The following is a 14,175-nucleotide window of genomic DNA, read 5'->3' on the forward strand; positions in this document are numbered from 1 at the left end:
TTTTAGTTCTGCAGAATGGTGAAAGGTGCAAGTGAACCCTCTGCCAAATTCTGTATGGTTCTTGGTGTTACTATTAGTATGAGTGATAAAACAGTTCCTAATACCTTCTGAGCAGTAGGTGTGCCTCACATTGGATAGACTTATTTTACTGCTCGCCATGAGAGCGGATGCTCTGTGCAAAGCACAAAGATAGCTAAAGTGACAATACTGAGTGTGGAGGTTGCACTTGCTCTCTGTGCAGAGCTCCTTTCCAAGTATATGTCTGATAGAGACAGAGCTTGCTTCCTCCACTCTTCACCCACTCCTCATAAACAATTCACAGACAGTGGGATATTGTTGAATCATCCAGATGTTTGTTTCTACTCAGGGTCAGTTCAAGAACATGATTCCACCCAAGCGACTTTTGTTTCAGTGCCCCCCCCCCCCCCTCCCCCAAATCCCTTTTTGCATCATAAAGTTTTTACTGTGTCATTTTTCATTGCTAATTGTGATACGCACTATATGCGGTGGTCAGAAACAGTCTATAAACTTTTACGTGTTGCTGGGTTGGTTGTGCTGAGAAGTAATTGTTAAGAAAAAGAATTCACTATGGTGCACACACAAATTAATGCGACCCACCAGAGACAGTGTCGCCAAATATGTGCTTCATTTGTTTACTTGAAACTGAACAAGAAAGCTATGCATAAATTGAACAAGAGACAGAAGTAAGGATCAGAGATGAATAAAGGCCAAGCAATCTTGTGTGCTCTCTGCTACACTGTGAGAACAACAGACACTAGTTGTATCTGGCAGACTGCTTGAATTTGCACGCATCAAGGGCAGATTGGCTAGCTTCGATGCTAATTAACTCTGAAACTGCGCAACATATCACATTTTTCCCTTAACAATTATTCCTCAGCACAACTGCCCGGCAACAACTTTACAAGCTTTCCAGACTGTCTCTGGCCACCCTGTATGCAAATCGGGCACTTGGGGCACCACAGCTGGATGCCCCTAGCGACTGTTACTAGCTGTGATTAAGTCCTGTGTAGAAATGTTACAGTTATCTCCATGTGTCACCTGGGCATTAAACTGGCCGTCTTTCTACTCTGCTGTGACCAAGGGAATAAAAACTGTCATCGGATGGTACGGGCATTTCAGGATACTATTCTGTCTGATCTGTGGCCTCTAGTACATCACTTTTTTAGTCTTGTGTTGTGTTTTGTGTTTTAGTAACTTCATCATTTACTTAGTAGGTGGGCATCCCATACATGATTCATGGCTGCTGTTTCATTCCTTCCAGATGAATGTCCAGATGACAGTGATGAAGATGTGATCACAGACTACTTGTCAGAGGACCAGCCGTCCGTTGAGTCCAACTCTGGTGCACCAATGGCAGTTAATAAGCATGAAGTTCCCACGATTAGTGTCACTCCTCATTCACCTGGTACCAAAGTCTATCCAGTGCTGGGTAAGTCCCCGTTTGTGCACTTACCTCTGATATTCAGTAATATTGCAATGTTTCCAGATTATTTAAATATGTAAATTATCTCCATGTGCCTCCTTAAATATATTTATCAGTGATGATAAGACTATGATAGCAACTATGACTACTGGTTTTACAAGGAAAGTTAAGAAAGGTAGGAAGATACTTTTACTTAGCAAGAGTGACTGGATACAAACAGCATAGTATCTGAGTAGTCACCATCAAATATTCAGTGATGAGGACAAAAATTTGGAGCACAAATGGAACAAATTCAAAAGAATCATTCAGTATGCCATAAACAAGTATATTCAGAGCAAGGCCATAAGGGATGGGAAAGATCCACCCTGGTTTAATAGCTGTGTTAGAAAACTCCTACATAAACAAAAAGAGCTTCATCACAGATTCAAGAAAAGTCAAAACCTGGCTGACAAATGAAAGCTGAACAAAGTGAAGACAAGTGTAAGGAGAGCAATGAGAGAAGTGTTCAGTGACTATGAAAGTAAAATTTTTTGAACCAGTTTGCGTAAAAACCCTACAACCTTTTGGTCTTACATAAAATCAGTAATCAGTTTGCAATCCTCTATTATTCACTCAGTGATCGTACTGGTACAAAAACTGTAGAAGGTCATAACATGGTCCCTCCTTTCAATCATCATACGAACATCAAAATGACAGATATTTAGAGTAACCCATCACAGAACAGAAGAGAACGTCACATTTGATTAGTAATGGAAAGGCATCAGGAGAAGATGAGACACTGACAAGATTTTCTATAAAGATTATGCAAGAAAACTTGCTCCTCTTCTAGCAACAGTTTATTATAGATGACTATAGTAACAAAGTGAACCAAGCAATTGAAAAAAAGTGCAGGTCATTCCCATTTTCAAGAAGGGTTGTAGGACTGATGCACATAATTATAGGCCTTGAACTGTTGTGTCAGTCAGTCAAAAAATTATGAAGCATTGTTAATGTTCAAGAATTACGACTTTTTGGAGAATGAAAATTCTACAAAAATCAACACGGATTCCACAAACGCAGATTTTGCAAAACTCAGCTCACTCTTTTGCTCTATGAGATCCATAGCATTGTAGACAAAGCTGTTCAGGTTGCTGCTGTGTTCCTTGACTTCAGGAAGACATTGGACACCAACCCACACTGTTGCTTAGTGAAGAAAGTATTAGCTTCCTGGCTCTGGGACCAGATTTACAACTGGGTTCAAGACTTCCTTACAGATAGAATTCAAAACGTCGCTCTTAACTGAACAAAATCATCAGACATAAGGTAATTACTGTTGTTCCTGAAGGAAGCGTGATAGGACCATTACTGTGTACAGTGTATGTGAATGATCTATTAGAAAGTGTCAGAAGAGCCTTGCAACTGTTTGCAGATGATATGGTTGTTTATAACAAAGTAGCAACACCAGAAGAATATCAGTTTGTGGAATGAACTGCAGAGGATTGATGAATGGTTCACCCTCTGGTGGTTGATCCTGATTGTAAAAAGATGTAACATATTGTGCATACATAGAAAAAGAAAGCCACAACTATACAACTACACTGTTTGTAAGAAACTGCTACAAACAGCCTCTACCATAAAATACCTAGGAGTAACTATCCAGAGCGACCTTGAATGGAATGACGACATGAAACAACATATATTCATAGGAAGTATCTTAAGGAAATGTAACTAATCCAGGAAGGAAGTGGCTTACAAGGCACTTATTTGACTGCTTCTTATCAATATGGAATGTGGAATCCTTACCAGGTAAGCATGACAGAAAGTATAGAGAAGATCCAACAAAGAGCAGGGCATTTCATCATGGGATCATTTAGTCACTGCAAAAACGTCGCAGACACAATCAACAAACTCCAGTGGCAGATACTGCAAGAGAGGCACTGTGCATCATTGAGAGGTATACTATTAACATTTTGAGAGAGCATTTTCCAGGAAGAGTCAGACAAGATATTACTTCCTATGACTCGCATCTTGCAAAATGACTATTACTGTGACATTTGAGAAATTAGAGTGAATACCAAGGCTAACCAATATCCAAAGATAATTTGTCCCACATACTATTTGCGAGTTAAACAGAGAGGGGGAGGAAGTCACTCAGTGGTACCAGAAGTACCCTCCACCACACACTGTTAGGTGGCTTGTGGAGGGTGATGTAGATCCATTTCTTGTTAAATCCAGACTTGGGTGGAATTTGAGCCTATTTATGTGAGGCCATAGTTGAAATCATTGTGTTTCAAATGCATTTATGCTAACTAGTTTCATACTGAAGTCAATGGCATCTTGTAATCGTACATTAGCAGTACTTAGCAGATGGCTCGATTGTGGACCCAAGTTTACTGGAAAGTTTTTGCTTCCTCCAATGTTATCGCATACTTTGCGCTGTATCAGTTTTCTCAACAAATTATTTGTACCCTGTACACAGATTTTACACTTTCTTGCCTCTAACGCCTCTCTCAGCTTGGCGCTCGAAGCAGCCATTTGTATCCTGGCCTTAAATCACCTCTGGCTGTACTACTAGATAGTCGGGCCAGGCAACTTTCCCTACAAATTTCAAATCATTTAGTTGCAACAGAGTCTGCAGTTGACATAAACTTCTTAAAAAAGAAAGTAAGTTCCCTGCATCAGCTGTTATTCATTGTCATTTTATTTTTATGTTGTGCACTACAATGATTCAGTTGTGTAGCCATTCTCAGGTAAAATGTTTAACCTATTAGCTACTTGTATTTTGGATTACGGTCATTTTCATGCCCAGTCTGTGGTTGGCTGGCCACGAAAGCTGCAGCCTTGGTATTTGATAAAGTACAAACAGTAGCACAGAACATGCTATTTATTCCTGTCAGATAGTATTGAACGGTATGCAGTTACACTGAATTAAAAAATAAAAACATATATAGTTAATGGGTTAAAAGAATGTAAAATGAGATGCTATATAACTGATTTTGGGAAACCTCCTGGACCAGTTGTCCCAATATGTCATTTAACGGGGATCTCGTGTGTAGTTTACTTGGAGACTAAGTATGCATTTTTTACTGGAGATATCCCTAGCTTTCACCTTTCAAATCAGTAGAGATGCTGTTCATTGTAGCTGATATTTTAAATGACATTTTGGCGAAATTAGAAATTACGTGAACAGTAGACTGGCCCATACAAAAATTGTTAACTGCCAAGAAGAATAAAATGCAGAAGAGGAGTGAACTAATACTGTTGTGTATGACGCATCCCTCCTGGATAAATGCAAAGATGATCCCAAATGTTCAATCAGCAGTCCTGTGAAGGCTGCAAGTTCCTGATTACAGTCAAAAATTGAATTTGAATTGTTGAAAATTTATTTATTTTTTTATTTATTTATTCGTTCTTTTTTATTACTGATGTATACATCAGTAAGTCATGTGTGGGCTCCTGGTGATTTCTGAAAGTTTTGTGCTATGTATGACATTAAAACAGCTGTTGGGGTAAGCTGTTTTATTTTTCATGAGTATTTGCTATTTATCATAAAGTAACCTGTATGTTCTTAAAGCATACTTAGTTCTTTTATATAATTTTTCAGAAGACAACTTGCAGCATCTCCATGAGATACATGAAAATGTGCAGCAGATGAGAGACCTGAATACACAGGCAATTCATGCAATACATGCTCAGGTATGCTTGTGTCATTGTTTATAAACTTTGAACACCAATTAACGTAATTATTGAACATGTTGTTAATTTGATTATTTGTTGGGAAAATATGGAAAGGAGGTGGTGGTGGTGGTGGTGGTGGTGGTGGAATTATCAATTAAAATGCTTTGTTAGAGTGACAACATTACATAGATGATGACACTTAGCAGTTTAGTTCAGAATCACCTTTGGGTCTTACGATACAGGAAAGCAGGTGGGCTATGAACTGGTTTAACATTTTGTCAGTTTAATTATATGATACAGAAAAGGCAGACAACATAATGTATCAAATGTATAAAAGATTAATATTTGTCCATGTGAAAATGGTTTATAGAGAATTGCTGTTAACAGTGATGTACTAGATTAGGAAGGAAGTGAACACTGATGGAGAAGTACTATAGACAAGTTATACGGTAGGAAGAATATTGCAAACACAGAGTAGTAGCTGAAAGAAAGAGATGAATCTGAAGTATCACAATTGTATTGCGATCTCATTTTACCCATTTTCCACTCTTTATGTTTTCTTTGTTATTAAAGACTGATTATGTCTGTGAGTCCTTCCTATCAATCAGATTTTGAGCAAGATTACATCTGAGAAAACTGAAATATTCTCCTGTTTTGTTCAATTGTCTATACATTAGGTACTTCTGCATAATTATATTGAGTAGTGCAGTACCATTATTTAGTATGTCTTACTAGTGTAATCTGTCTAGCATTTCTTTTATGTGTGAAGATTTTTTTGTGGTCAAGAAATCTTTTAATCTTTTATCTTATCTCTAAAAATTTGCAGCTGCCTCTGTGTGCCATTACACCACACTGAAACAAAGTGATCACCATACGTTAGTTCTATAAATAGTTCTACTGGTTTAACTGAACTTCGGTAACTGTAAAATTTTACCATGAGTGAGAAGTGTGGGACTCTGTCATAGGTTTGTGAGTAGTGGGTTATGGTGTGGGATTTATTCAAAGCATTTTCATTAGGGGGAATGCAGTGGGGAAGCCAATGTGCATTATAGTGAGATCCTCTACTGGGAATGCAGAATCTGTAGTAGAAATAAGTTGATAGAGGAACAGGAGTGTAAGATTCCATTTGAATCCATAGACGTATCATGGCACTGCGCTGAACAGATATTTGAATGTTGTGTGGGGCAGTTGAATTTAGTAAAACTAAACTTCTAATTGTTGTTGTTTATAGATCCCCTAACTCTGACTTCAGAGCTTTTCTGCTCAAGCTAGAGAGGGTTCTTGATTCACTTTGTAGGAAGTACCAGAAATTAGTTGTATGTGGTGACTTCAATATAAATTTTGTGTATAATGGTGCAAGAAAAAGGATGTTGGTAGATCTCATAAATTCATATGATCTGATGCAGATTGTGTTTCTTCCACCGAAGGTGCAGGAGAGCAGGAGCACAGCCATAGACAATATTTTTATTCATTCTTCATTACTGGATGGGCATTCTTTTAGTAAAATGGTGAATGGCCTTTCAGACCATGATGCACAAATTTTAACACTAAAAGGCTGTAGTACTCAAACACATGTCACATTTAATTACAAACTATATAGAAAAGTTCATCCAACAGCAATAGAGAGTTTTCTAAACAAGAGGTGCAGGATGTTCGCAGTGCCAATAACGTAGATGACAAGTATAATGCTTTCTTTAACATATCCCTCGTGCTCTTTGAGAGTTGCTTTCCGCTAGAACGTTCTAAATGGGGTACTAGCAGTAATAGGCAGCCTGGGTGGCTGACTAGTGGGATAAGAATATCTTGTAGAACAAAGTGGGAATTATATCAAAATGTTAGAAGTAGTCACAATCAAGCTACAGTAGCCCATTACCAACAGTAGTGTAAGGTGCTTAAAATGTTATTAGGAAGGCAAAGAGTATGTGTTACGCAAATAGAATAGCTAATTCACAGGATAAAATTAAAACCATATGGTCAGTTGTGAAGGAAGTGTCTGGTCAGCAGCACAAGGTCTACGATATAAAGTCAGTTCGTAGTAAAAATATTTTTGTTGCTGATAAATCAGATATATGTACAGTAATTAACAATCATTTTCTGAGCATTGCTGATGAATTAAATAAAACTTTAGTTTCTACAGGGAATCATATAACTGTCTTGGCCAATGCCTTTCCGAGATTGATGTCTAAAATACTTCTCTCTGATACTGACAAGGGGGAGATTGAGTCAGTAATTAAAGCACTGAAGACTAAGGACTCTCATGGTTATGATGGAGTGCCTATCAGAATATTAAAGTACTGTGCTGGAAATGTTACCCCTGTATTTAGTCATATTTGTAATTTTTCCTTTAGGAATGGTCAGTTTCCTGAACGATTAAAGTACTCAGTAGTAAAGCCGCTCTATAAAAAGGGGGAAATGTTATTGAACAGGCTATGTAGGTAGGGATAATTGATCATTTTATATCACACAATTTGCTATCAAATGTACAGTTCAGCTTTAGAAGTCCTTTAACAACTGAAAATGCTATATTCTCTTTACTCTGTGAGGTACTGGATGGGTTACACAAAAGGTTTCAAACACCAGGCATATTTTTTGATCTAACAAAGCATTTGATTGTGTTGATCACAAAATATTGCTCCAGAAGTTGGACCATTATGGACTACGAGGAGTAGCTCACGGTTGGTTTACCTCTTACTTTAGCAACAGACTGCAAAAGCCTGGATTCATCTGAAAAAATGACGTTTTGCCATTCGTGCACCCAGGTTCGACATTGAGTACACCATCGCAGGTGCTCCTGTCTGTGATGCAGTGTCAGGGGTAACCGCAGCCATGGTCTCCGAGCTGATAGTGCATGCTGCTGCATACTTCGTCGAACTGTTCTTGTAGATGGTTGTTGTCTTGCAAACGTCCCCATCTGTTGACTCAGGGATCGAGACGTGGCTGCACGATCCGTTACAGCCATGCGGATAAGATGCCTGTCATCTCGACTGCTAGTGATACGAGGCTGTTGGGATCGTGCACGGTGTTCTGTATTACCCTCCTGAATCCACCGATTCCATATTCTGCTAACAGTCATTGGATCTCGACCAATGCGAGCAGCAATGTCGCGATACGATAAACGGCAATCGCGATAGGCTACAATCCGACCTTTATCAAAGTTGGATACTTGATGGTACGCATTTCTGCTCCTTACATGAGGCATCACAACAATGTTTCACCAGGCAACGCCGGTCAACTGCTGTTTGTGTATGAGAAATCGGTTGAAAACTTTCCTCATGTCAGCACATTGTAGGTGTCGCCACCGATGGCAACCTCTTGTGAATGCTCTGAAAAGCTAATCATTTGCATATCACAGCATCTTCTTCCTTTCGGTTAAATTTCACGTCTGTCGCACTTCATCTTCGTGGTGTAGCAATTTTAATGGCCAGTAGTGTATAAATGAATTGCCCTCTAGTATTACAGGTAACTCTAAAATATTTCTGTTTGGTAGTGAAGGATGATGTGTGCAACATTGGCTCAGTTTCAAGTAGTGCAGTTCATGACCTAAGTTCATGGCTTGTAGGAAATAAACTAATGCTAAATCACAAAAAAATGACTCTAAGCACTATTGGACTTAACATCTGAGGTCGTCAGTCCCCTAGACCTAGAACTACTTAAACCTAACTAACCTATGGACATCACATGCATCCACGTCCGAGGCAGGATTCGAACCTGCAACTGTAGCAGCAGCACAGTTCCAGACTGAAGCGCCTTGAACCGCTCAGTGGTCAGTGCTAAATCACAGTAAGACTAAGTTTTTACAGTTGCTACACACAATTCAACAAAACCTGATGCTTTAATTTCACGGAATGGGCATATTATTAGTGAAACTGAACAGTTCAAATTTCTAGGTCATCAGATAGATAGTGAGCTGTCGTGGAAATCCCACGTTCAGGATCTTGTTCAAAGACTTAATACTGCCATTTTTGCTATTCGAATGGTATCTGAAGCGAGTGATCGCTCAACACAAAAATTAGTCTACTTTGCTTATTTTAATTTGCTCATGTCGAATGGTATTAAATTTTGGGTAACTCTTCCCATTCTAAAAGGATATTTTTGACTCGGCAACGGGCATTTTGTGCAATGAGTGGTGAACCACTTGTTGACCTTTGTTCACGAGTCTGGGTATTTTGATAAGGTCTCTCAATACATATATTCCTTACTGTCATTTCTTGTTAACAATATTAGCTTATTCCCAAGAATAAGCAGCTTTCACTCAGTTAATACTTGGCATAAATTAAACCTGCGTTTGGATCGGACTTCCTTAACTCTTGAGCAGAAAGGTGTGCGGTATACTGCTACATCCATTTTCAATAGGCTATCACACAAATTCGAAAATCTTAGCAGTAATCTATGCACTTTCAAATCAAAACTGGAGTTTCCTCTTGTGTCACTTCTTCTATCCTGCCGAGGAGTTCCTTGAAAAATTAAGCTGATTCTTATCCGTTATTACTTTTATGTTGTAATTTCACATACTGACACGTTCCATGACCTTGGAGATTTGCTCCTCAATTTGGTCCTACCACTTGACATGTAAGTAAAATAAAATAAAATAAATAGCCTACATGTCTATTAGCTTCAGATAACCTTACTGGGCAAAGAATGGTTATGAGTGTCCTAGTGATTTTCTGTGGTTCAGACTTGAAAAGTGTTTCGAACGTAGAAGACATCAGTTTGAAACTACTTGCCCCACAGCTCCTCCTGCAGACCAGCTAGATGCAATACAGTCTAGAATGTTCATTCGGCAGTGGTTTTGAAATGATCAGAATTGTCATTCCATAACAGTTTCTTTTGCACAGTGAAGCAGCTAGCTAAACATTACTAAATTCCACGCACCTGCTGCAATATATAGCAGATGTTGGCAACGCATCTGTGTGTAAAGTTGGAGGCAGCCAAGGGGAAGATTGTATGTGGTAACCAATGAACAGATGTGAAATGGATTTGACTTAAGACAATTAACATATGAAATAATCACATACATGTGTGACAATAGCGTGTGAATTATTTAGTTATGTGGATAGCCCTTTCTTCATTTTCTGCTTTTGCCATTGACTGAAATTTCTTTTATTGGCATATAAGGAACTTTTGTGTGTGTGTGTGTGTGTGTGTGTGTGTGTGTGTGTGTGTGTGTGTGTGTGCGCGCTGAAATATTACCAGCGATATCGTTTCAAAGGTAGTATCTACTTTCTGGCTACAGACTGCTCTGTAACGAAGCCCAAGATCTAGGTTAGGTTGGAAGGTATAAGTTTGGTTGGGTCTTGGTGAGGCCAATGTATGTGAAACTGAAATCTTGGTTGAGATGACAGACTGGTCCGTAGCATAGCCAGTGGTTTATGCTACCTTAATAGCTGATTCAATTTTACAATATTTTCAGTTTACTCATGTCAAGAGTCCTATGGTATATATATCACTAACAGAAATGCCAAGATGCAGTAAAAGCAGAAAACAAAAACTCAGGGTTAAATTATATATATATGTGTGTGTGTGTGTCTGTGTGTGTGTGTGTGTGTGTGTGTGTGTGTGAGAGAGAGAGAGAGAGAGAGAGAGAGAGAGAGAGAGAGAGAGAGAGAGAGAGTGTGTTTTTCTCTGAAACTTCGTAGTTTCTTCACACTTCAGCACCTAGTGTGTTAAGGTTGTTGTTACATTAAAAACTTAGTATTTCTTCCATGAACAAAATGAAAACATGATTTGGTTATTGAATATACAGTAAATCACATGTTTGAGCATCATGACTTCCAGTGACCACTTGTGACAAGCGTTACCAATGTACACTTTGAAGTTAGAGTGTGGAGTGCTGTTTATAAACTTTAACCAAACATTTATAACCAACAGTACGTACCCCATTGGTCCTTGTCCATCACAACTCTTTTCCAATTGCTATTGTGAAATAGACCCTTGTCAACAAGGACATCAGCCTGTCCTGATATGTTTTTGGTATGGTATCCAGTGAGAGATCTGTGAAATGTGTCACCATCTCAGTAAATGAACTTTAAAGCAAGCCAATCAAATAATCCCTTTTGCCACTGCCAAGTCATGTGTCGTTCTTATCATAAGTGTGCAGAAACCATTGCAATATGTATTGATGATAATGATGATCTATTGATGATAAGACAAATAGAATGACCTGTAAGCATTTTTTTTGTTCATCTTAAGAAACTATTACTAAAACTAAGCAACATACAGAACAATGTACACTACTAATACTTTTGTCATTGTTACAATTTTTTGTGTTGGAAATAATACTTTCAAAAACTGATTGTTCCATAATGTAGTGGTGAAGGATAAGAATTGCTATTGACTGTTGATGGGTCTAAGATGTTAACAGTCGTCTCTGTTTTTTAACTTCTATGTGGTATCTTACTATTGCTCTTGGCAGTACTGAAATGACTGTATATTTGATGTAAAGATGCAACTAAATACTTCTTAACTCCTCATCCTTCATCGTATTTGTCTTAGTGCCCCCCCCCCCCCCCTCCCCGAAAAGAAAAAATCCTTTATTCCAGGAGTTACATCAGTCTTGGCCATTGTCAAAATAACCTTACTACTGTCTCTCTGAGTTTGTAGCTCGTGTGTGTGTGTATTTTGTCTCGAATGCCTAGCACATCATAATTCTGCAAATTTATATGAACATATTGATTATCAGAAGTGAATGTTTAACAGATTCTTTATATCATAGGTATGGATGGTTGTTAAAACTCATTCCTAATTTAGAATATCTTACTTGTGAAAGTTTTCTCAGAATTACAGTGTAGAGCGTACTTCCTCTTGTCTCGCACTTCCATCCTTTCTCGACACATTGTAGCTGTATCCAAGCACTTTCTATTGTCTGCTGCTTCCTCACACTTCTATTTCTGTATGTGTTTACCAAAACTTTTTTATGTGTCTATCACATTCGTAGTCACCCTGTCTTTTCATTTTGTAAACAACATGTCTTTTCCTTCTTCATTTCACAGAGTTTACACTCATATACTGCCACAGTGGGCTAGATTGATGTTCATTTCTGCAACTGACATTTTAACATTTTTCCCCCTTTCCCTCATACTGCTGCTCTAATGCTCCTCAACTATGTGACTGTGAAAAACTTACACCTCCCTTTTCTTTTTATTTCTACAACTGTACTGAGGAAGAAGATGTGATTTCAGAGAGTGTGTGGAGCAAGATAAAATAGGTATTCATATCAGGCTATTTATTGTTACCATACTAGTTATTGGAGATAAAATTTCATGAATCTTTTCTTTTTCTTGTTATTGGCTTGGTTTTAATGAAAAATATTTAATGTGCTATGTCAATAACTAATTCTACTGGCTTGTTACATAGTAATTCATTATATACTGAAAATGTTTAGCACCACACAGTTTTACAGTATTGTAATCAGATTTACATTTTTCATTATAATGTGCTATTTTATTTTTAGATCTTGGGGCTGACACAGTATTCCCGACTGAGTGCTTCTTGCCCATCTCTTAATAATGAAGGTGCATCTGACTTGGATGTTGAGGCTTCACTCAATTCATCACCAACACAACCCACACCCTTGGGATCTTCTGTAAACCCATGCTTCCCTGAAACTCTACAGACAAAAGGTATGCATTGATATATATATAAAAAAAGTATTGGCAAATCAGAATGCATTGTGTAATTGTGTTACATTGTCACAAACACATCCTGAGTTTCATTAAGTGCATGAGTGAGCATCAGCTGCAGAATACTGTAGTCCTTCGACATAGTGGGCCACTGGCAAGGCAGCCTCGACTGGTGCAATGTACTGGCACCATTCGGAGTGGTTGAAGTTAAAGTTTAATAAGCGACACACACAGCATTTGGGACGGTTGTAGAATTATGTCACTGGAAATTTGCCCGAGAAAACACACAGAGCGGTTATTTGAAAGTAGCAGCAAAGTAGCAGCAACCTGCTGGATGATGACATGAAGTCAGTCTGGCTGTAGAATTTGTAATGAATTCCAAAAAAATGCAACAGTTGATTTATTTTAACAAAGTACAAATGATTATTCTTGAGATTCTTGAACCTTAGTTGCAATAGTTCAGATACATTCATGTATATGGGCATTTGAATCACTAGTGTAACTAGTAAGCACAAAGGATTCACTAATGCAGTGAAGACAGTGCACAACACAGCTCCTGATTTAGGATGTATCAGTGTGGCTGGCATGAAAGAGCTATCACTCAGTAAATCAAACAGTTCTATGCTTAAAGCTGTAGTAGCCACCAGAAAGATCGCGGGAGGCGCACATTGGCAAGGCGCGTCACGGGCGGTAGTTGCCGCAAGTAGAGTCCCGTCCACCAGAGGGCACGCGAGAATTCGGACGCGACCTCTGCCGGCGTAACAACAAGAACAACAACAACAACTCCAGCAGCACGGGCCGTGCCCAGTCAGTCAACATCGGGCATGCCTAGGACACAGTCCCGGTCTACGCTAAGTGAAGTGCGACGTAAACGTGAACAGTGTTACTACACAATTGGCGACGAGTAGGGTCGTTCTTTCGCGTGTTGCGTCGTTGTTCCGGTTTCGCAGTTTCTCCACGGCATGGAGGTTTTGGTTGCGCAGCAGACGGAACTCATGGCCACCATGAAACAAGTGCTTCCGGCGTTGCTCTCCACGCCGTCTGCTCCGGCGCAGTTCCCTCCTCCCTTTCCCCCGTATGACGAGACGGCGGAGGATTGGGACGCATATGAACATCGCCTTCGGCAGCATTTCCAGGCATTTCATGTTGCCGAGGCGGAGGTATGTCGTGCTCTCTGGATATCTCCCTCGCTGTATCAAGTTTTGCGGCAACTACCGCCCGTGACGCGCCGTGCCAATGTGCGCCTCCCGCGATCTTTCTGGTGGCTACTACAAAAGCAAAGTGTTGAAAATCCATTTCCAGATTGTCTTCAGCAGTACTAGAGAATCTGTAGCAGAGTTCTGGGCATAGTCCCTGCAGGTTTCATTGCCTGTGAGGGCATGGCCAAGTTATCACGTGATGTTGGTTATCAATAGTACTTCTCTCTAGTGCCACATACATTGTGTGTGGGAAACT

The 14,175-nt window shown here is 39.2% G+C and overlaps 1 protein-coding gene across 1 annotated transcript in view; it reads left to right on the plus strand.

Annotated features, from left to right (window-relative positions):
• Nucleotides 1–14,175, plus strand: part of LOC126262284 (rho guanine nucleotide exchange factor 18) — a 628,397-nt gene that overhangs the window by 321,146 nt on the left and 293,076 nt on the right. Inside the window, exons 3-5 of the mRNA XM_049958802.1 lie at nucleotides 1,283–1,450; nucleotides 5,028–5,119; nucleotides 12,552–12,720. Of these exons, the coding sequence (XP_049814759.1) occupies nucleotides 1,283–1,450; nucleotides 5,028–5,119; nucleotides 12,552–12,720 (429 nt within the window). The remainder of the gene's footprint in view (nucleotides 1–1,282; nucleotides 1,451–5,027; nucleotides 5,120–12,551; nucleotides 12,721–14,175) is intronic.

This window comes from Schistocerca nitens, chromosome 6 (assembly GCF_023898315.1).
Source record: "Schistocerca nitens isolate TAMUIC-IGC-003100 chromosome 6, iqSchNite1.1, whole genome shotgun sequence".
In the NCBI taxonomy this organism is placed as follows: domain Eukaryota; kingdom Metazoa; phylum Arthropoda; class Insecta; order Orthoptera; family Acrididae; genus Schistocerca; species Schistocerca nitens.